The sequence below is a fragment of the Camellia sinensis genome, chromosome 14 (assembly GCF_055761805.1).
Source record: "Camellia sinensis isolate YWXY chromosome 14, ASM5576180v1, whole genome shotgun sequence".
Taxonomy (NCBI): domain Eukaryota; kingdom Viridiplantae; phylum Streptophyta; class Magnoliopsida; order Ericales; family Theaceae; genus Camellia; species Camellia sinensis.
Window position 1 is genome coordinate 37,959,664 of NC_138974.1, and position 25,506 is coordinate 37,985,169.

Sequence of the window (25,506 nt, forward strand, 5' to 3'; positions counted from 1 at the left end):
CTCAGGTGGAGTGGGGAAAGCATCCTCCACAGTTTTTGCCATAACTGCGGATATCTGTTGCTTGTTCATCCCCCCGGCTTTCAAAGCCTCGACTGCCCACAGCAGTTGTTCGATAGGATCGGCATCTGCCTTCATTTTGTCTTTTCCTCTGGCCTCAGCTTGATCGAGGGTTTGAGTTGATACGTCATTGCCATAGTTGGAGGCCATCTCCGGTTGGCTAAGTTCAATCACAATTCGCCCCAACAGCGGGGGCTCTTGGGGTACAAAACTCCCGGCATACGGTGCGGCTGGAGGTGAAGCTGACATTCCATAGGCGAGATCCGCCACAGACCTTTGGAGATCACCTATCATCCCCATCAGTTCAAATGTAGTAGGCTCGCGAGCCTGGTATAACTGGGGAGCCCAAACCGGGTGCACAACAGGCGACCTGGGCGGATGTGACATATCAATGTTGGCCTCACCTTGCGGGGTGATCCCTTGCTCTAATGCGGTTGTCATAACCACGATCTCTTCTGAATTCTGCGTCATCATAAGCCTTGTCGCGGCAAAGGGGACACTGGCTATTCTGTACTGGTTCTGGACACTTTGAACTGAAAGGAGAAACAAACAGCATTTCAGCCCAAACAGATCAAACACTGGTGTAGCTAAACAACTGTACTCTACTGCTGATCACTGTTCCCAGAAATTACTGTCCCCAAAAACTGAACCCGATACCCGCAGATAACTGATTCTCATAACTGACACTGATACCGGTGTCCTCAGTTCTGATACTCAAACTTGCAAACTGATATATACTTTCCCTGTAGAAATACATTCTAGAAGCACATAGCAAGTAAAGAGGACCAAAACACCCCTATGTTGGGGTAGGGTTTCCCTATCCTATTTCGTCAGGAGCTAGGGTTTCACTATGCACGCAGCAGTTTTCAAACAACCTAACATCGGGTAAGCAGCCTGTCCTAATTTGGAATGGTCACTATGGATCCGAATATGCACTAGGTCGAATGGTCGAAAAGGGTGCCCCGGTAAACCGGGGTTTGTGTTCCCATGCTGTCAGAGCCCATAACCGGTCAGCCTTATGGTCATGCCTTGACAAGACAAGCCTCCGGTAAACCGTTCAGAAATGGCAGATGGCAAACACTGTGTTCCTAGGCGCACCAATGCACATGCAATGCAAAGAAACACATAAGCGAAAACAAGACAGGATATCACGAGTTCGAGTCAAGCTCTCTAAAATCCCCAGCAGAGTCGCCAGAAACTGTAGACGCGTCCCGCGAGGGGCCCTTCGCTACTACAGTTCGGACTCGTGATTTTGTTGTCGCGGTTCTTAATCTTGAACCAAAGAGTCCAAATTTGGCAAATCGTTTTGAGAAAAAGATTTTTGAAAAAGTAGTGCCAAACATGGACTGCTTTGCCAGATACAGAGTCGCCACCTAAATATTTTTTAATGGGGAAATTTAGGAAACCCTGACTCAGTGCCGAAGGCCACATGTCCGTCATCACCGGAGTTGTCTCGGCTCGGAAGCTTGGGTACGATCAGGGAAAGTCAGCTATGAGCACCCCCTTTCGCCCGGTCTGAAGACCGGCCTCTACTAACCATGATATCCGATTTTGAAGACGTTATGTGTTCTTATACCAATTATTAGCCTAGCATTACTATGTTATGCGCGCAGCAAACAAGTATAAACTAGTTTGTCTAATTTGGAAATAAGCATTGCATATCCGTTCGGTTTTGAAAAGCGCTTTGGAATTTGCTACTCGTAAGTAGGCTAAAATACGGATTTCAACGAGTTTTTCCAACTCAAACAATCCAGCCTCCACCCACAGGCATTAAAACAATTTAACACATAAGCACTTAGCCGCATGGCAGGCATACTGTCATGGCAACACTCACACGCATGCGGGATGCTAAAGCATAAATACTTACATCGTACTCCGTGCCAAAACAATAAACTAGTTAGCAAACATGCATGTCCTAGTTCATGTTAAAAAAATGGCTAATGCATCACATGCAAAAATGTAATCTAGACAGGCTCGGCTAACCTAAACATGGCATGTGAAATACGATTAATCGATGCACGCATTCAAATTGGAATTGAAGTACTAATGCAGTTAGCATGATGTACCGAGCCTAATGTATGCAATACAAATGCATGATGCACGCATGCATTGCATAAGGTATGCTAAATTAAACGTGCCCTAATACTAACCATCAAAGCAGGTAAGTAAAAAGGAAGAAAGAAGTGAGGGTTGGAAGACATACACACCACCCACACACACGTATTACATATTTGCCCTCGCTCGGAGGGACCGAATAAATATTAAAAATTAATTAACTACGCAAGCTAATTAAATATTACAATTGCCTAATCAGCTAAGCGAATTAACTTAAGCTAAGAAAACAGTAAATCGCCTCGGGAAATGCGCCACCATGCATGGGCTGCCTCTGTTTTCCTTCCTTCACTCCTCTGGAGGTTGTCAAAACCTTAGGACTACTTCTCTGGACATTGAGGAGTACCACCGGCTGAGTAGAATTGCCACCGGCAGTGTGGTGTGGCCACCGGCACAAAGTGAAGCTGTCGGCAGAGAAATGATTACCGGTCGGCACTTTGCACTGCCGGTCGGCAGAGTGTTCCTGCAGAATCTGCAAATGACAGCAACAGAGGGCAAGGCAAAGCATGGCAGCACAATTTAAGGCATATATGCACCAACCATGTCCCTTACCATGGTAATGACTCAAAGGGGCATGTGCCTCGATTCTCGGACCACCAATCACGCATTTCCATGCATGATGGCCCAAGGAATCAAGTATGCAACTTTCATGTCAAATGAAATGCAAACCAATCAAACAAAGGCCCAATTCCTATCATCAAGTCAAGGAACAAGGCGTGCATGCAAGATGCAATGCAACCTAGGCATGCAAGCTAAGGATGCAACATGGCATGGCAACAAACTTATGCAAGCATACACGCAAACATGAGGTAATGCTAACCAATGAAAAGGTGGTCTTAAACATGGTTTGGGCAGCTCTAATAAGGCCCAAAACAGTGGCCAAAATGACCAAAACAAGGGACCAAAACACACATACATGCATGCACATGTTAAGGCCAACACTTAGGCACAAAAGAGGGATTCTCAAGCACACTTGAAAAAGGATAGCATGGACTAATTAGCATACATTATAAGCCTTGAAAACATGTAGGAAATGATGCCAAATTAACCTACTCATGCAAGCTATACATACAATGAGGCCCAAGGACCTAAAGCATGATCATATGACTTATGAAGCAAATGACCGAATTGGGTCAAAACAGTCCCAAATCATGCAAAAACAAACCTCAAGAATCACTTAGATGGCATCTAGGCAACCTAATCCTATAGGTATACATCATGGCACAAATATGAAGCATGGGGCATCAACTCTTGAAGCAACAAAAGGGCCACAAAATGCAAACATTTAGGCATGCTAGAAGGACTGAAATAACACGTGGGGTGGTTCCAAACCACCAAAATGATGCAAGCAACGCATACTACACATCCACATACTTGAGGCCAACAAGCCCGAATACAAAGGAGCTATACTAAGCATGCCAAAGTCAACCCAAACACTTATGGACAGACCTAAAACACGTCAAAATAAGCACAAAATCTTCACAAATGTAAGCCTAAAACATGCTAGAAACAAAGGCACACAACCTAAGACATGTTAAGGGATCACAAGGCATTACATGGCAACTATGCTAAGCATGCATGGAGTACCAAAACCAAGTAAAAACAGAGGCATAACATGACATATTAAGCATAAAAAGCAGCCAAGTCATGGTCAATACACACTCTAACATGGTGCTCCCTCAAGAGACCAAAAATGGTCCATTTTAAGGACAACAAGGAGAGGGGGTGGCCCTCTCCTTTTAGAGACTTAAAGGCACCATCTCCACCACTAAAATCCCTCAAGATTTCAGTGGTGAAGAGGCCCAAACACCAAATTCCCGAAACTAGCACAAAATAGCACAAAATGAGGCCTTTCAAGGCCTAAGAGGGGTCAAACGCCCTCAAATCACAAAACACCCTTAATAAACAATCAAGAGGGTCTAAAAACAGAATTTTTTTGTATTATACGCCAAGCTCAAAAACGAATTTAAGATAGGTAGAAATAAGGTGCAAAAATGGGGAATAAAGGGGTGAGATTCTTACCCTTGAAGACCCCTTCACAAATAGTGCTCCAATGACCCTCCTTGGCTTGAATCCAACACCAAAACTTCAAAATCAGTCCCTTAGAACCTCAGTGGCTAGACAAAGGAGAAACACTAGGTGTTTATGTGCAATAGTAAGACACAAAACACCTAGAGCACAAAAGAGAGGAAAAGAGAGATAGGATGTGTATCTAACCCTAACCCTAGAACTCAAACCCTAACAATGGCTGTCTAAGCTCTCCAAAAATATCTCAAGTGTCTCAAGTGTCTAACCCTTGCAACAAGAGAGAGAGCCTCCCTTTATGGAACTTCTTGTCTTGTAAAGCTTACAAGACAAGCTTCATAAGAAAGAGATCCCTCCATACACGTGTATGGAGGGCAGCAAAAAGTAAGACAGCTGTCTTAAAATATCTGCAAAAGCAGATGCACAGTAGTCGGCCGGCCAAAAATGCCATTTTTGCAAAAAAGAGTGCCGGCCGGCAACAAAAGGTGCCGACCTGCAACAAAAAGTGCCGACCGGCAACAAATAGTGCCGATGGCAGCAAAAACCAGCCGGTGACCTCTAGTCACTGCCGGTGATGTGTGGGGATGCCTCACAAGGCATTCCCTACCCCTCCAAGGCAAAACACAATTGTTTGGTGTGAAACCAGACACTAAACGGTCGAGTTCGGAGATCCTGAGGCAAGGCGCGCGAGCCGAGGCCTCCGGGAACTCCAAACGAACACAAACATGGATAATCACCGAGTGTTCAAACGGTGATGTCCAAGTCTTGAGGACGATCAAAAATGGGGTGTCTACAACGTCGCACAATGCTTTGAGGGGAGGCACACGAATTTCGTACGGTTTTGTACAAGTATGTCATGGAGTTTGGGTTTAATTTCAGGTATGTTAAGAACGATTCTGTACGGGTCACAGCAGTGTGCTCCATGGTGGAGGATAAGGGCTGCACGTGGTTTGTACATGCTCGGGTGTTGAAAGCGAATCAATTTTTCTACCTTCGCAAATGGAACAGTGTACATAGTTGTGGTGTATCCGTCCGGACATCAAATCATCCAAGGGTTGGATCTGATATGGTTGTTGATATTTTGGCAACTCGTGTTCGGGACAGACCACTCACACGTCCAACTGATGTCGTCTTAGATTTGAAAGATGATTATGGGTTGGACGTCAATTACCAGGTTGCGTGGTTAGGGGTTGAGAAGGCAAGGGGGGAATTGTTTGGCGCCTATTCCGTATTATTTGACCAATTGCGTTGGTATCATGAAGCCATCATGCAATACAATCCTGGGAATTATGTTGACATCGATTACGATGAACACAACTACCGGTTCCGGCGTTTTTTTATTTCATTCAAAGCATACATTGATGGGTTTCGTCATTGTCGTCCATTACTTTTCCTGGACGGAACCTTCTTGAAAGGCAGGTTCAAAGGGTTTTTGCTAGCTGCCACCGCGAAGGATGGTAATCAAGGTGTGCCCCATTTCATTTGAAAACATTGTATTGTTATGGTTTGATATATTGCACACGCTAATCATGTTGTCCTCATTTATAATAGGGTTGTTCCCGCTTGCTTATGCCATTGTGGACTCTGAAAACCACACGAATTGGGGTTGGTTCTTACAACATCTTGCCAACGTGGTACCCAATGATAGGACACTGACGTTTGTGTCTGATCGAAACGTGAGACTTATGGAAGCAATGCCTACATTTTTTCCCACATCTCACCATGCATTCTCCCTCCAACATTTACAGAGAAATCTGCGGGACAAACTACGATATGTGAACAGCATGCATCGAATTGGGCTTGTCAGCAAATTTCAAAAGTGCGCATACGCACCCACCATAACAACATTTAATCAAAAGGCCGACGAATTTCAACAATCTGGAAAAGCAGTTGCTACGAAATTCCTTGTGAATGCATATCCACAACACTGGGCGAATGCATTTTTCAGGTACGAATATTTTCCGTTACGCAACGTAAACATGAACATACCCAATAACAAACGAGCATGCTTTATTGTTTATGTTTTTTTCCCCCTTGGGTTTTGCAGAGGTAGACGATACGGCGAAATGAGCTCTAACGCCGCCGAGTCATTCAACTTTTGGATTCGCGAAGCACGGAATCTACCAATCACCAGAATGGTTGACAGCATCAGAGGTCAGATTATGCGACAAATGGCGAAGCGGAGGGTGTCGGCCCACACATGGACTGGCACAATTTGTCCCAAAATGGAATCCCGGCTGGAAGATGCTTACAACAAAAGTCGGGCATGGAAAGTGAGTCAGGCGAATAACGACGTGTACGAGGTCCATTCATTCCCATCTGTTATAGTGGACATCGACAGACGTACATGTTCATGTTTCCAGTGGCAAATAAATAAGTTTCCATGTGCGCATGCTATTGTTGCAATGCGAAAAAGTGGGAAAAACCTTGACGACATAGTCGTACCTTGGTACTATGTGTCCGAATATCGTTTGACGTATGCGCCCACCATCTACCCAATACCAACAGTTGAAAAACCACCATTCAACCCCACCGACTACGTCATTTACCCACCAAACGTCAAACGTCCGCCCGGGAGGCCGAAGAAGAAGAGAATACCGTCTAAAGGTGAGAATGTGCAACAAATACGCTGTGGAAGATGTGGTCATATGGGGAACCACAACAGGAAGACCTGTAAAGAACCTATTTAGATGTAATCCTAATACGTCGATATCCCAATTTATATTACTACGTTTTCAAGTGGTTGTGTACTTCATGCATACCATTAAATAAGAACGTGATAGTCACATACAGTTCAGTATTTAAATAACTTGTTATGTCAATGTTTTTGTTTGCCTATAAGTACAATTGGCTTACGAATTTTGTTATGTTCTATCCGTTACACAAATATATTTTGTGTACCTTTGCTTAAGCCGTATTTTAATTTTATCATAGTTTTGTTTTGAACACATGAATTCAGACCATGCCTACATGTACGTTGCGTGTACATTCACTATAAGTATTCGTGAACTCTGTTAGTTTACTTACGTATAGCCGTACACACAACAACAAAATAATGAACCTCGTGGAAAACCTCCTTCATTTACAATCACAACACTTACACTGTGACATGCAACTGCACACATACGATTGACACCTCACATCTCACGATTTTTCATAAACCGCTAGACCTTCGCATCACACTCAACTTTCTGTACCGTACATGGCCCCCCGTAATGCAAAAAACACACACCTGTGTACCTTACATGTATGTACGTAACATAAAAACGCTACCTCCCTATCCTAACTTAACAGTTACTAAAACACCCATTTACACCACACTCCCCCACGTCACCATCAGTACCGTCTCCAAAAATTCATTGCAATGTACTAACCACATACTCAACGTCGAACTACATACATACTGACACAAAAAATAACAACCCACATCACACTAAAACACTGTCACGCATATTGTCGACCCCTTGCACACATTCACACCTAACTGTTGTTCACGCACCACAATGGGCTGAAACGTGTGCCTTTTTTAAAATAGTAAACCAATGTCAGTCTGATTGGGTTTACACATTATCCATCAACCGGTAACATTACACATGAATGAATGTCCCAATGCATAACTAAGGGAAAACAACTACACAACATACTTGCAAACAACCACATTAGTCATCACAATACGCATACTTTCCACAGACTTGCAACCAAAACATATCATAATATTATCCAAAAAAAATGCCAGCTAACTGCAGTCATAATGCTGTACACGCCCGTTATGCGTTAATTCAAGACAAACCATCCAACACACTAACCTAACAATATGAACAAACCATAATCTGTGCTAATAACCAAAAACGTAAATATTTGCGCATCATAGCGCACACAATCTGAAAAACCCATATTCGATACTAATATTGTAACCATATAGTACTATGTGCACCCCTACACACCCGCAACGTTACGCACAACGCGTCAGATGTGCGTACCCTCATTCAGTCCAGATCGTTCTTCAAACTCTGTCGTGGGTCATTCACAAAAGACCTCACCATGATCGCCCGCAACACACTGCAGTTGCCCCCATGCAGTGATCTCCTAACTTCCACATGGCACACATACTGGCGCATCACAACACACACAATGATAGCGCAATCAAGCCTATCCAATAATATCACATCGCATGTTATTAATGTCGTAAGTATAAATTAAGACAATTCATGTTCTGTACCAGCTTACGTCGTTAGGGAAAAAAATGTGCTTACGATTCGGGACGTTGTTGGGGACAGTCCACCACTGATTCTAACGGCGGTTCATGCTCTTGAGTATCAATCGCGTCATTTCCCATGGTCTGCCTCTACACCTCTGACACAATGTTTTTCTACAACAACGCATACATACGTCAGCCAACACAGTTTCTATGTGGACACACACCCATACATTTTAAAATGTACACATCTTACCAGGGAAAGTGCCTCCATGTAGTGTACGTCCACAATCCCGCTCCTCGTCCTCATCGAGTTAAAATGCTTCCAACTCTCATCCTCAGTGTCATACACGACCAGCGTCTAGTGTGAGTCTTTGCACAGTGGGAAATGTACGTAACGGAAGAGCTTTGCAACATGCAGGTTGTCCAGCAAATACCTATTCCTCTACCGTACGTTGTTGTTCTTCATCATGTCCTACATCACCATGCAAACAAGTTACACATTGTGAAATCCCAAAACCAAACATAACATTTACAGCCACAAACTTACTAGACATATACTACTGAAGAAATAAGATTTGTCTACAGCATCGACGCCCTCATTTATCCTCTTCTGCTCAGCATTAAGCAGCATAGCATATGCATCGATCACCTGTGACATTTTTACATGTTGGATTCTTGCATGGTTGGAAAAAAAAAAAAAAAAACCAAACAAACACATTGCATAAATACCCATCTACGCGACTTACATTCCCCCGTATCTCAGATTGGCGCACAAGTGATTTCACATCGGTGAAATACACAGCAACACCATGACCCTGCCCGTCCCACATCACAGCATTGCATATAACACATAACCCACGTCATCTAAAAACCATATGACAGCAACCCAGCTAAACCTAAACACTTTATTTCTACATACCTATCACCATCCTTGTTATATGCATCGGTGATCTTCTTTTTCTCCGCAGCTGTCATCATTTTCCACACCGCGTGTCTGTTGTTAATGTCAAAGCCCGACTTCTTCTTTGTTTGTACGTCAACATCGTCCACATCAATTACATCCGTGCACCCACTATTTCTGGCATTACAGTCTACATTGCTCTTGAATGACGGAACATGCACCACGTTCGATGTGCTCGTCTGCCCAGTTACACCCAGGCACTCAACCCTCGTCAGTGTTAACCCCTTTCTCACTTTGCATTTGACATCCCAGACAAATGAATTTTTCCCAAAATTTAACCTACCACCTTCTGCCATGTTTGGACTGATAACCACCACCTCTATGCCAGCCATTACACCATGCTGCATTTCATTGACACTGATTATTTGGTCCGGTACCGGCGTGACATCCCATACCAGAACTGTATCCCCAGTTACTGTAAACACTCTGTTAGGGGTGCTATTGATTGTTAGGTCTGTAACATGTTCGTTCCCACTCAACCCGTGTTTCACACCTTCTACATTCACGTCTACACCACCAAATGCTTGTGTCACGTTATGGACTTCGCGCTCAGCAACCTGATCCTCCAAAACATTAACTGCCCTTTGCAATTCAACATTTTCAGCGGTGAGTTTTTTCACCTCATCGTCCTTAGCTTGCATCAAACTACCAAAACCTTCAACAAGATGCAACGTTTGCACCTCATTCGTCTGCCTCAGTCTGTCCACTTCTGTACATAACTCTGAAATCACTTTGTCTTTCTCGTTGATTTATAGTTCAAACTCCGAAATTTTCTCCGTAGCGTGGCAAACGTGTGGCACAACGTCCATTACGTACTTCCCTACGTTTCGTGAAACATTCCTACTTGGTGTCCTAAAAAGAACCGAAGTTGAACCCCGTTCCACATTTCTATCACAAATTCCTCTGTCCCCACCCGTCACATTACCACCCACTCCTATATCAACGAAATCATTATCATGCACACTACCACCGAATTCCTCAATTGCATTTCCCGCACTCCTTGCGCCGTTTACCCCATTCACCTCAAAAATCTTAACCTCATAGTCTTTCGTAAGCAATCGTCCAGTTGTCACCTGTAAACGCAACATAACAAATGCATGAACAATTTTCAAACGATGTCCCGTATAATACAATCATAAATACCATTTAATATTACCTCAAAATCCACATGCCTTGACAGATTGACCTACGTACAGCTGTTACTAATGTGGCAACATCTCACTTCAGAAACCTGAGGAATGCGACTGCAGATACGGGCAATATGATCATTGAATATTCACAGAGCCAATACTGTACCCCACATGACACACAACAAATAATAACTTCCAAATTAGCTACATGACTACACCACATATAACATAAATAAATCACTTGCAATTAATGGCACACCCAACAAATAAATTTGAATCAAACGTACCATCAATGCGACGACACATCCAGTGACTTTTTCAGGTGTTCGATAGAAGTCCCTTACCGAACTCATCAATGAGCTACGGATTGCCCCCTTCCAATCGTACGTTTTCATTACATCCAAATTATCCACATATTGAATTAGAGCCCAGCTAATTGTTTCCCCAGAATTTGAGAAGAATAATTTTCCACAAGCATATAAGCACAGCAACTTCACAGTGTCTTCCACATCACGAGCAGTACTACCCTCCGCAGTTTCGAGTAGTAGGGTCCGTATCAGTTTTGAGGTTATGCGACTAGTGTTAAGACACCTACGTTGAACGAAGTCGGACGGTGGCTTAGGTCGGGGGGATCAAATCAATGCAACCAAACCCACATTGAATCCCAAAGATTAACTTGATGTCATCATCGCTTACGCACACGCTTCATCCTCCAACGCGAAACGTCCCGTCCCGTGCATTGTAAGCCCGAATGATATTTACCACCAAGTCGTCCCCTTTGCGGAACTCCGCGTGGTCAAGTTGATTTATCAAAATCGCTTCAAACATCAACCAGAACGGTGTTTTTTTAAGGTGAACAAGGTGTTCGTCTCGCAGATTCAGCATGTACACTAACTTCACAATGCCTGCAATGTTCGACCGGAAGTTGAGCCTCGTACGGTTAAGCTTCGGTGTGACACTAGAACGATTAACAATTTTCGTCTGTTTGAACAAGATCCGTCCTTACCTATATACCCCAAGTTCGTTTGCCATATTTTTGCTGGCTGCATCTTGGCGTTTACGCTCACATGAATGCGTCCATGGACTATTTGTCCTCCTAACCTCTGCATTTCGAACATCACATCAAATATCAGTTTCATAAGCGTACCGTTACAAAAACAATATCTTCGAAACTATATTACAATATTATAACATGTCAACACCACACACACACAGTTTACAACAATAAGACTCTTCACAGTAGCACATACTTATTAAAACAAAACATTGGAGTGAACCACGTCCCACCAGCAACAAGAACAACATTACGATATTGGCACATAACATTTTATATTAAAGTTTGACTTTCTAATGTACGCAAAGTACATATCACACAGTTATAACGGAATGGACATACCAACATCCACCTAACGTAACACATCATCATTCAAAGATGCCCACATGCAACCCATGGCGGAACCCCACAAAAATTTCCCATTCACGTCACTGCGAATTTATATGCGTGACAACACTCGCGTACCGTTCCACCCAACGTAACATTGACACCCATACTACGCAACAGATTGATACCCTACACACATCTCACACACAAGTTAACAAATTAGTGTCAACCACATCAAACAACATGGATGCCCCACAAACACACACAAACCACATTAAAAACACACCCCACCACACTCAGCGTACTAATAGGAAATTCAGTTGGTCTTTATGACAGCGACACCACACACCAACCTACCAAAACAACCACGCACTACAACCTACTGATTCGTCCAACATACTAAGCACTTACACATGTCATACGCAACCAGTATCAACAACCACAACGGTGGAATCCAGTCATTGTCGATGAGTGTCAATAATTTTTGTAAACAAGAATCGAATCATAAATTCTGTAAAGAAAATCAGGTAATTAAGTTTACCAGTCATCGTAGACGAGTGTGAATAAGATATTCCTCTGACGTAATCTTCCAGTAAACGTCATAACGTCATCACGTCGCACCACTCATTAGGTTTATCCCAAACCAAAAGTGCAGAAACACAAAAGGGAATCCAGAAGCAACGTTTTGAAGCACCAAATCTTTGTAAAGCCACACCAAATCTCTACCGTGGGGAACGACTGAATGAATTTGAATTTTGAACCACCGATTCTCACCCCTTAATTTTAGGGCAACATTCATTGACATACCAATTAGGTGGTGTTTCCAATTTGGGGATTTCAAACGCTAACGAGTCGGGGCTCCGTGGGTGTCGTTCCCATATTTCAAATCCAATCAACGTGATACAAAACCACATTCATACGTTACATTTGTCAACCCCCCATACGTTTTTTCACTAAATGGCATTACAGTCATTCAATGTACATAAGGACCAAGTGGTGCATAAGAAAACATTTGGGACTATCCAGACCATAAGTTCAAAAAAGGGGATTTACTAGTCAATACCCCTTTAATTTTTTAAGTTTTTATATAGAAGTAAAAAAATATGATTAGGAAAAAAAAAAATTTCTTAATTTAGTTATAAATTCTGCCCTTACATTATTTTTAAATTTTGAATAAAAACAAACATAAAATAATTGATTGAAAATATGTTGCATTTGTTATTTTCCTTTTTTTGTGTGCAAAAAAACTTAAAAATTACAATTTACATATATATAAATAATTGTAAATACAACCCGTGTATAGCACCGGTGGAACACTAGTTTAATTATAATAAAAAATATATATATAATTGTTCCATTATTTATGATTTTTAAAAATATATATTTTTCATTTCAAGATTTAAAATTATGTGTCATTAAATATGATAAACAATTCAATAGAATCTAAAATTTATAAAAATCTTTCAAATGGTCACGTTAACTGTGCTAGAACTAATATAGAAATTCTTTTCAAAATTTATAATAATGCTCCTTTCAAAATTCAATATAGTAACCTTTCAAAATTACATTTAAAAAAAATCAAAAGAAAATTTATTTTTATTTATTTCTGAACCCACATACTAAATTTTTTGATTAATTTTTATTTATTATTGAGAAAATTTAAAAAAATTCTATTGGGTAACTCTTTTTTAACAATAAAAATATAACTATCTAATGATTTATGAAATTTAAAAAGAAAATATACTAACCTATTTCAAATTTCAAAAGTGTGCCATCTAACCCTTTAATAATAATAATAATAATAATAATAATAATAATAATAATAATAATAATAATAATCTAATTTTCTCATAATTTATGACTTTTAAAAGGAAAGAACACTAAATCAAATTTAAAATTTTAAAATTGTGTATCACAAATTATGAGAAACAATTCACATCTCCCATAAATTTTCTTTCTTGCACTAATTGGATTGGTGTTCATCAAGTGTTATAACTGTTGGTAATGGGAGCAATTGTGAAAAATTCAATTGATAAATTTTTTCACTGTAAGTTTATTTTATTTTATTTTTTTTATGAAGATCAATTTCTAATCTTCCCACATCCTTATTTCTATTATGCATCTAATAATTATGTTAATTTCTAAAGATTTATTGGATGCTTATTTAACCTAAATTTTTATAAAATAAATCTCCAATCTCTTCGGTCGTAGTTCAATGGTTTAAAATCTATATTTATCAAGTGCATAAATATGGATGACAGAGGCTATTGAGAAAATGTACATATTTATTTGCAATATAACCAATAACAAATTTTCATTTTAAGTTTTTTCTTCTTCTGGAGAATGCATATGGTTATAATATTACATATGCATTATATAATATTTGCTTTCAATTCTCAGATTCTATAGTTGGTGCATTTTTTCTTGAATAATGTTATACCTATTATATTTTTATATTACATTATATTTTATTGTGTAACTAAGTTTATTTAGTTGTAATTTTAAATTATGATGTATTTGATATTTTTATAGTTTATTTGGCTAAAAAATAAAGGTTTTTTAAACTACAATTTGCAACCTCCTTTTTTTAAAACTTATTTGAAACCCTTGAATACATATGAACATAAGAGTCTCATATTTTTCGTCTTAGTAATAACTTTTGAGGCATTATGAATATTTACACAATAAAAATGTTATATATATAGATTACTAAAAGGTACACTACACCAAGTAAATTTACAACTTATTTTAAATTAATAATTTAAAATTTTACTTACAATTTATAACCATTATATGGGTCATGCCAAACATTAAACAAAGTTTAAGAAATACAAGGTGCATTTAGGTTAGGGCTTAAGTTACATAACCTTAATAATGATCGTGAACATGGTGCACTAACATGTGGATAGTTTCACTAAATAAATATTTGCCAAAATTTTGAATGAGAAAATTTTGCTTAAAAAATAGGTTGATGATTAGGTTTAGAACATATTTGATAAAACTTAATTATTAATTTTGTAATGTTAAAAGTTTAATAAAGTATAAAAAATTTAAAATACATAAATTTATTCATAAATATTAAATTTTCATATGCTAGAATAATTATTTGATTAATTATAGAATTTTTTAATAAAAATAGTTTATTAATAAGGTTACATATTTATAATCACTACAAAAAAAAATTGTTTTTTGCAACGGCAAAACGCCGTCGCAAATACCCCAAATGCCGTCTCAAAAGGTTTTTGCGACGGTAAAATGACTTTTTGCGATGGCAAGTGGGGGTCGCAACAAAAGGGGTTGCAAAAGGGTTTTAGCGATGGCAAGTGCCGTCGCCTTTGCTTTTGCGACGGGAAAATTCTTTTTTTGCGACGGTAAATTTCTGTCGCCAATAATGGATGAAAATCTAAGTTTTTTGCGACGACACAATATTATCGTCGCTAAAAGGGTTTTTTGCGACGGCAAAAATACTGTCGCTAAAAGTGCATTTGAGACAACAACCTAAACCGTCACTAATGACTATTATCGATGGGTATGATACCGTCGCTAAAGACCTTAATTTTCAATTATATTCCCTACCTTTTGCGACAGTATAAGTGCCGTCGCAAAAAGCCTGTTTCAATTTTCTTTTTGAGACGGGGTGTTCTGCCGTCTCAAAAAAAATTTAAAAAAAAAAAAACTGTAATAAAATTATTAAAAATATGAAAATGACCTATATTAAATAAAAATTAACTATAAAAAAAAACCAATAATTATATAATAATATAAAAAGTCCAATATATAAATAAAAATTCATCCATAATTAAAAAGCAAATTATATTCTAACTTTAACAATTCCATCTTCTAATCAAATGTAAAGTACCACTGAAACACTAACATAAAAACAAAGCCAAGGGCAAAAAAAAAAAAAAAAAAAAAAAGATGTACATAAGATGGTCACTAGCTACATTAATACTAGAATTGCTTTAATTACATATCAAATAAGATTAACCCAATCTATGCCATGATTGTAATTGGAAGGGTTTCCTCGGAAAGATTAGAGAAAGTTGTTCCTTGCTTGAAACACCATCGCATCTCTCCAGTAGCCTCTGTATCAAAAGCCAAGAACATTACCTTCTGAATATCTTCCCTCAAAACAGGTTCCAAGTTTTCCAACGGCGTCTACACAAAAAAAAAAATTTTAAAAAAAAATAAGAAGAAAGGTTAAATGCACTATTAAGATTCAGTTCAATTCAACAAAGCCAAATAAATAAAAGAATATCAATGTAGAAATGCAACATGAAATAAGAAGAGGGAAACATACCCTTGTTTTGTCTCGTATTACAAACATTAATGTTGTTTTACGTGGACTAAATAATCGCATCATGACCTGCACAAGGACCATCATAAATTTTAACTGATTGCAGTGCATGTAACTTAAAATAAGAACGAACTTACATATTGATTAGCATTATATCTGAAACAGCAAGAGCAAAAAGGGCACTTTGCTTTTCAAACGCAGTATCATCCTGAAAGGACAATTTGAAAAACCAAAATGAGGGACAGAAAGCCAAAATAAAAAATAATAACTCAACTAAATAAAAATAAAAACCAACATGTGCATGCCTAGTTGCTACATCCTATGTTTCGAATCAAAATCCTACACCAACTGGATTCTCAGATCATTGCATTAGAATCATGCATACTGATACAATTTGCAAGCCTAAACCACGAATCTCAATCGAATCATGCAATCGCACGTGCGGAGAAGAGAAAGAGATGATGCTACAAAAAAATTCAGAAGCACTTATAATTGTGTTTTTCATCTTTCTTCGATTGCTTCAACAGCAACAAAATTATAAAATCCCGCATGATTTAAATTCTTTGTCCAGTTAAATTTCAGCCCTGGATGGTTATAGTGAAACCCAATACAATTGAATTTATTTTGGGAAATAAAATTACAACTTTAACTTGAATTTTACACTTCGTATATAGATTTTATTTAATTTTATAACTATGCTACAACTTTAACTTGAATTTTTGGATCTCTGTCAAATTTTATTTTATTTTTTGCTGGTCAACTGCTTCTTCTAATTGTATATGACTTGCACAGAATCATCTATTAGCATTTGAAAGTAGCATTTTTTTTTCCCTTTCTTTTTTAGTTACTAAGAAATAATACAATATATAAAATGCCCTTCCTAGTAGCTACATTCATGTTCAAAAGTATATATTAATTTTAATTAGGTTAGTCTTTTGTGATCAATTTCTTTGTGTATCCTTGCTAATTGTCAAAACCCAACAATGTATATTATTAGAGACTTGAATGTAAACTTTATTTATAAAGAAGGTGACAACAGTTTCGCTTGATTAAAACAATAGGTGATCATTGAGAAGAGGTTTTATATGTTTAGATCTTATATATACTAATTCAAAGGGAGTACAAACTATATTTACTCACCCCAAAAGAAGGGGAAAAAAAAAATTGTCAAGCACACAAACTCTATACTAACAACCCAAGTGGACTTTGACTTTATGTAATTGTTTATGATGAAACTCTCTAGTGGAAATTGATGAGGTACTTAAGAGCAATGCTATATAAATAAACAAAATTTACACGTTTATTTTACAAACTGATGTGGAAAGTTATCAAGTTATAATTTAATCACTAGAATTACAATGGGTTTGTTTGGTGCAGCTCATCAAAATTGCTTATATATATATATATATATATATTATTCTGGGAGTCTGAGCCACACTGTTTGGTGCATTTTTACTTACATCTTATTAGACATAAGTAGTTTAAATAATTGGAAAAAAATTGATTAGTTGGAAGATTGGTACTTTTGATTTCTATTTCCTAATTATTAACTTTTCATTTATAATAAGCTACACCAAATACTAGACAATCATATTACTCCAACAATACATATAAACCTAAAAACTAACACAAATAATCAACAAGTCCCATTTTACACACAACAGTTTTATTTTGCATGCAATATAAGTTTGTAAAAAAATTAATATCTACCAAAGTTTTAGTTAATTATTGTTCTCTCTCCATGACCAAGTAGTTGCTTTGAGTTTAATTGCAAAAATAAACATACAAATGTCAACTGCTATTAAAGATTTGTGTACGATGAACCATCTTCTTCAAAGACCCAATTACGCCAGAAACGGACTACATTTCTCTATGGGTTTTGCAGAATAAACAAGAAAGCACATAATTCTCAGACAAATTCATAGAGGAAAGAAACAGGGTTGAAATGTACCTGTACAGAACCCCTCCATTAACTGAATCACAGTACCGCTTCATCCAATGCATAAACTCCAGATTATCCAAGGGCCTTCCTTTCACTAATTTGTTCACCTCAATGTGTTGTACCCACATTACACAAGCAATCAAAAAAATAATAATAATAATTAAATTAAAGATATGAAACCCTAGTATAAAAACAAAGAGAAATTGGGGGTGAACAAAATGAAACCTTGGTAATCTTCATTTTGTTAAAGACATCTTGAAGAACTTTGTAGTTCTGAATCATCTCGTACTCGTTCTTGGCATCGAAGTTGACTTTGTGCATTGGCACGATTCTGGGATGAGCCGCATCCATCAACTGGCAGTGAACCGCACCGGAACATGCCTAAAATCAACATATCCAAACCAAACAGTAGTTCATTTTACAAAAATAAACCATAAAAAATGAAAAGATTAGGGTTTTGGAAGAGAGAGAGAGAGAGAGAGAGAGAGAGAGAGAGAGAGAGACGTACCCATTTGTGAGAGTTTAAGAAGGTCGTGGATTTGGTAGCTGAAGAAGGAAGGGGCGGATGAGAAACGTATGGGTTCGGCGAGAACCCGATTGGGGATTTTGGTTGAACAGATTGAGGATTTGGAGGGGAGGGGGGAGCGGGAATGGAAAACAAGAAACAGATTGGGGATTTTGGGTTTTTGCGGAGGGAGGGAGCGGGAATGGAAAGAGGGAGGGGGGGAACCGGGCGGGAATGAAAAGAGGGGGGGAACCGGGCGGGAATGAAAAGAGGAGGGGGAGGTTGGAAATTTTTTTGGATTTTTTTATTTTTATTTTCATTACAAATAAATATTTAAATAATAAAATGATTTTTTTTTTTTTGCAGCAGAGGATGTCATTGCTTAAAAAAATTATTTTTTATTAAAATAATTTTTTTATAGTTAATGAATTTTTATTTTTATTTTTTCATTTAGTAAGGTTGAAAATTTATTTGTTTCATATTTATTTTAATGAATAAAAAATTATTTTTTTTTTTATTTGGTAGAAGTAGGGATAATATTTTCCATTCAAATAAAGTTAATTTTTTGTGGTCAATGTGGCATTTGCAGTGGTAGTAGTGGTAATAATGGAATGGCATTTGCAGTAGTGGTGAATGTGGTAGAGAAGATGGGTGGTGAGAGAGAGATGAGTGAGAGACAGATAGAGAAGAGAGATAGAGAGAGAGAAAGAGAGACAGACAGATAGACAGAGACAAAGTGATGAGTGAGAGAGAGACAAAGTGGTCGCTAAAAGTGCATTTTCTTGTAGTGGAGAGCTCGGTAAATAGAGAAGAGATGAGGGAGAGAGTGAGCAATGTGAACACAATGGGAGAGAGACAAGCAGACAGACAGACACATGGAGAGAAAGAAAGAGAGAGAGAAGAGCGAAAGACAGACAAACAGACATAGAGAGAGAAAGAGAGAGAGAGAGAGAGAGAAGAGTGATAAGTGAGAGAGAGACAATGAGAGAAAGAGATATAGAGAAAGATATAGGGAGACAAAGAGAGAAACAGATAGAGAGAGACATATAGAAAAATAAGAGAAACAATAGATGAGTGAGGGATAGACAGAGTGAGAGAGAAAGAGAGCAAAAAAAGATGATTGAGAGAAAGACATAGAAAAAGAGAGAGACGAAGAGAGAAGAAAGATGAGCGAGAGAGACGGATAGAGAGATAGAGAGAAGATAAATGAGCAAGAGAGATAGAGAGATGAGAGAGATAGAGAGAAGAGAGATGAGCGAGAGACAAAAAGAGAGAGAGAGAGAGAGAGAAAGAGAAAGAGACAAAGACAAAGACTGACAGACAGAGAAGAGTGATGAGTGAAAGAGAGAAGAGAGGTAATATTTTGTGGTAGAGAAGAGGAACCAACAGTAGTGGTGAAGGTGGTGGATAAGAGATGATGGTGGTGGTGGTGGTGGTGGTGGTGATGACAAAGGAGATTAGTGGTAAATTTGTGGTAGTAGTAGAGTAGATGGAGTAGTAGGGGTGAAAGAGAGGTAAAGGTAGTAGTAGTAGTGGTCGTGGTGGTAGTGAAGTGGTGGCGATGGTAGTAGTAATGGTAGTCGCAGAGGTGAAATGGCGACCGTGGTGGTAGTGGTAGTAGTGAAATGGCGTTTGCAGTAGTGGTGAAGGTGGTAGAGGAGATGAGTGGTGAGAGAGAGAGATGAGTGAGAGACACACACAGAGAGAGAGAGAGAGAAAAGAGATGAGAGAAGAGATAGATGAATGAAAGACAGAGAGAGAGAGAGAGAGACAAATAGACAGACAGAGAGAGGAGAGTAATGAATGAGAGAGAGAAAGAAAATAGAGAGAAAAAGATAAAAAAAAATTGGTGAAAAGATATAGACAAATAGAGAGACAGAAAGAGAAAAAAAAAGAGCGAAAAGAGATAAACGAGAGAGAGACAGAAAGAGATGAGCGAGAGAGAAAAAAAAAGAGAGAGAGACAGAGAGACAGAGAGAGAAGATAGATGAAAGAGATAGAGAGAAGAGAGATGGACGAGAGACACAGAGAAAAAGAGAGACAGACAGACAGACAGATAGAGAAGAGTGATGAGTAAGAGAGAGAAAGAGAAGAGAGACAAAGACACAGAGAGAAAGAGAGAGACGAACAGACAGAGAAGAGTGATGAGTGAGAGAGAGACAGAGAAGAGAGACAGAGACACATAGAGAAAGGGAGAGATAGACAGACAGAGAAGAGTAATGAGTAAGAGAGGAAAAGAGAAGAGAGACAGAGACAGAGAGATAGGAAGATGAAAAATGGGTGAAAAGAGAAATGTTCAAAAGAGTAAGACGACGTCATTTATAGTGGATCGATAAATCGAGAAGGAGCTCGATAAATAGAGAAGATGGGAGTAAGAGAGTGAGCAAGGCAAACATAGTGAGGGAGAAATAGACAAATAGACAAGTAGAGAGAGAGAGAGAGAAGAGTGACGAGTGAGAGAGAGATAGACAGAAAAAGAGATAGAGAGAGAGAGATAGAGATAGAGGGAAAGATAGAAAAAGAGAGAAAAACAACAGATGAGCGAGAGATAGACAAAAAGAGAGAGAAATAGAGCGAAAAGAAATGAGCGAGAGAGAGACACAGAAAAAGAGAAAGACAGAGAGAGAAGAGAAATGGACGAGAAAGATAGAAAGATAAGAGAGAGAGAAAAGAAATGAGAGAGATAGAGAGATGAGAGATGAGCGAGAGAGACAGAGAGAGAAAACAGATGAGAGAGATAGAGAGAAGAGAGATAGGCGAGAGACACAGAGAGAAAATGAGAGAGAGAAACAGACAGACAGAGAAAAAAGAGTGATGAGTGAAAGAGATAAAGAGAAGAGAGAGAGATAGAGACAGAGAGACATGAAGATGAAAAAATGAATGAAAAGAGAAATGTTATATCAAAAGAGTAAGAAGACATTGTTTTTTTAAATTTTTTTTGCGACAGAAAAAAGTACTAGAATTTATTCAAACCATTTTGTGACTGTATATATATGAAGCTGTCTCAAAACAACAATCACTATGCTAGGTTAGAGTTTTCCAAAAACTATTTTGAGAAAATTATACTTTCTTGTGTTTCCGTGTTATATTATTTTTACTGAATTTTTTTAATATTTTAAGTATTTTTTTTTAATTTTTAGACACATCTAACATAAATACACCTAAAAATTTTAAAATTTGTAAAAAAAATCTTTTAAAAATTCACTAAATACCAAAAATATAATAATTCAATACATTTTTTTTTTGTATTTTTATGTATTTATTAATTTTTAAAAATATTTTTTCATAATTTTTTTTTTAGATACATCTAAGGTGCATCTAAAAAAAATATTCAAAATTTTAAAAATACTCACTAAAAATTAACAAAAAACACGAGAGTCACTTTTTGCGACGGCAGAATATGTCATCTCAAAAAAGTAGAGCATTTGCGACGGCACAATTTGCCGTCTCAAAAAAGTAGAGTATTTGCGACGGCAGAAAATACCGTCGCAAATGCTCTTATTTTTTGAGACAGCAAATTGTGCCGTCGCAAATGCTCTGCTCTTTTGAGACGGCAAATGGTGCCGTCGCAAATATTCTGCTTTTTTGAGACGGCATTTTCTACCGTCGCAAAAAGTGACTTTTTGAGACAGCAAGTGGTTGCAAATAGTCCCGTCTCATATACCCACTTTTCTTGTAGTGAATGTACCATGTCCAATTTTTTTTTTTAAAGTTTGTGATTAACCCTTAAACTTTTATAAAATTCTTATTTGAAATGTGGATTATGTATAAATCTATTAATAAACGAGAAAAACAATTATAAATTTACATATACTACATACATTACTTTTTATTTAAACCATGCTAACTATAGGTTAAGTAGTCATTTTGTCTCAAGCTACCCACTGTATAAATATCGAGATTTAGGTACTAGCTATTAAAATGTTTTAACACATTATTAATCAAATACACAATAAAAAACTGTAATGACTCCGACCTCCGATTAATGCTAATTCATGATTAATTATGCTTACTAGTAATTTAGGAAGGATTTGGGATTTATTTGCATGTGTATTGCATTATTTATGTGTTTCTATCTGTTTGCAATAAAATGATCTGTTCATGTCTTTGACTTTAAATTTCGAATTGAAAGCCTTATCAGCGTCCGAATCAGAAATCGACTTGATTTATGTGCTAGTTAGGATTTATAGAATTTTATGGTAGGTTTAATTAAAATTCAGTTCGGAGCGATTAAATTAGATTAAATAACGTTAAATTATATTAGTTCAATTATTTACGACATTGCCATTAGTGGGCTACTTAGGTACCATTGCTTAGAACTCAATTGCATACACCTCATAACATTTCCTCAGCCATTTTTTGTGACCAAACGTAGGAAAGAGTGAGAGAAGAGAAAATTTACCTTCCATTGAGATTTGGCTTTGAGGAATTGGTAGAAGATTTGCAAAATTGAGCTTCCTCACCTATAATTCAAGACTTAAGGTAGGAGACTCATCCTCTCACTTATGTATTTGAGTTGTTCTAGCATGGTCCATGGTGATATTAGTGATAGAAGTCTAATTGTGACTTGAAATGTTGAATTTAGAGCTTGTATCATGCATGCATGTTCATATCATAATATTTTGAAGTATTTTCATGGAAATTCTTGCATGCAAGACCATATTCTAGTTATAGTCCATGAGTTCATCATGATTTTGAGTTCAATCTGACATTTGGTCATGTTTTAGAGCATTGGATTTAAAATGAACACTTGCATGTAAGCTCTTGTTTTGTTCTTGAAGTTTTCCTTGAAATTGTGTTTAATTGAACTACCTTTGGGCTTTGATTTAGCAAATTGATCTTCAAAACATGTCATACTATGAGTTTACAAGAGTTTTCTAGAAAATTAGCCCAAAAGGATCGAATTTGATGCATTGTAGTTGAGTTTTGAACTTGAGGTTCAAATCTGGAAATTCCAGATTTTGGACTCACGCTCAAGTGGGGAAACTCCACGCTCGAGCGTACATACTGAGTTCGTGGAGTGCGCTCGAGCGGGTAAAATGACGCTCAAGCGGGAATTTCGTGTATCCAGTACTTTGCCTATGTTTTCAATCTGCTCGAGCGGGGTAATGCACGCTCAAGCAAGGACTTGTGTCTCACGCTCGAGCGGGTATCAAGCACCCATCGAGGGTGAATTTTGTGCATCCAGTACTTTTACTGTAGCTTGTAGTCCGCTCGAGCAGAGTACTCCATGCTCGAGCGGGACCCCTGTTTCAGCAAAGTTTTGAATTTTTTTTTAAAATGCATCTTTGCATCCTCATTCCATCCTAGGCATTCTTGGGCCATATTTAAGACTCTATAGTGAGGATTTAAGGCTTGAAACACACTAAGAACTATCGACATAAGTTTTGTACAATTAGAATGTGTGTTTCAAGTGTGTATCTGTATGTGTCGTGTAAGTCACACACCACGTCCTGTCTGATCGATCTGCTCTGTCTGTCTGTCTCCAAGCCCACTGTGAGTAATAACTCTGTAAAGTTATGTTCAATTTAAGTATTTTTTGACTGGTATTGTATGATCTGTTTTTTGAAATGCTATCTTACGAATTATGAATGAATGTCCAATTTTCTGAAAAGTATTTGTGGCACCCTTAGTTCACGTGGCCCTCGCCTGGGGGTAACAATACCGCGGCTAATCTGCACGTAGCTCTTGCCTGGGGGTAACAATACCATGGCTACTTGCGCGCAAGCTATGGACCTTTATGGTCGCTGGTACCAACTATGTATGTGGGTCTCTGGACCAATCTGTTTTGATAGCTAATGGGTGTATCACATATGATCTTATGTAAAATCTGAATATGTAAATGTATATGAATCTGTTTCTGTTGAAGTCTGATTATGCTCTGATTTAAATGTTGGATTCTAACTTGTGCTGGACATCATTCATATAACCCCTTTACTCTGTTATTATTCACTGGGCTTCCGCTCACAGTTTATATTATGTATGTAAGTGAGCCGGCACATGACCAGGGCCAAAGTTGATGGCCTTCTGTACCGTTTTGTCAGCCAACCTTTGTGCCTCCCGAGGAGGTTCCGATCAAAGTTTAACGCCGAGGCTGTTTTGTATTTCATGCTAGTCTTTGTATATGTTCTGTAAGGTCAGGTCTTGGGAAGTACAATCTGTGTATACCTTGTAAATATTGTGTATCTGGACTGGCATGCTTATATATATAAATCAATTTTGAAATGTTCTGTCCTATGTACGTTATCACAGCTCATTGGACCTTGTCTATTTTGTATTATTGCTTTCGCAGCCCCTTATTATTTGTTAATCTGTTTAGAGGCCTTTGATAATCCACAGATTACTGGCCGGTTACGATGCTAAATTCATAGGGGCGGGTTTGGGTCGTGACAAAAAAATTTAGGTTTATGGGCTAGAGTTAAGTTGTTTTATATACATACTCAGTTTAATTTATTTGTTTAGTGTATTAGTTCTAAATTTTTTTAACATAAAATAATTAAAATATATACAAAAAATCAAAAATTAAAAATGATCTACAGAGGTGATCAAATTAAGAAAATGACTTCAGGATTTGCAAAATGTTCAATTGGTCTAATTTCTAAAAAATTAGTAGATATAATTAATTAATATTTAATGAGACTGTTTTAGAGGTTATACCTGGTAGGATTGAAGTCATCAAAGTTTTATTTGAGGAGTGAGTTGAATATTGGGATCACTGATACTTTATTTTTTTAATTTTTTATTTATTCTTTAATTTTGATTGATTGAATTCTACAAAATAGATGGGGTAATTGGTTTTATATAATAGATATGATATAATTGGTAAATTAAAAAATTAAAATTATGAAATTCATCACAACGAAATATATTTATATTTTATCAGAAATATAATTATTAT

At 37.7% G+C, this 25,506-nt stretch overlaps 1 protein-coding gene across 1 annotated transcript; it reads left to right on the top strand.

The window, feature by feature from the left end:
• The first annotated feature begins 5,050 nt into the window (after positions 1-5,050).
• Positions 5,051-6,884, top strand: LOC114321440 (uncharacterized). Its single transcript, XM_082904775.1, has 3 exons — positions 5,051-5,660; positions 5,746-6,142; positions 6,242-6,884. Exons 1-3 carry the CDS (start codon positions 5,051-5,053, stop codon positions 6,882-6,884), a joined length of 1,650 nt encoding a protein of 549 aa, XP_082760901.1.
• The last annotated feature ends 18,622 nt before the right edge of the window (positions 6,885-25,506 follow it).

Coding starts and splice junctions, on each gene's coding strand:
- LOC114321440 (XM_082904775.1), top strand. CDS start 5,051: ATGGAGTTTGGGTTTAATTTCAGGTATGTTAAGAACGATTCTGTACGG. Junction 5,661..5,745: donor CGCGAAGGATGGTAATCAAG/GTGTGCCCCATT, acceptor CATTTATAATAG/GGTTGTTCCCGCTTGCTTAT. Junction 6,143..6,241: donor TGGGCGAATGCATTTTTCAG/GTACGAATATTT, acceptor TGGGTTTTGCAG/AGGTAGACGATACGGCGAAA.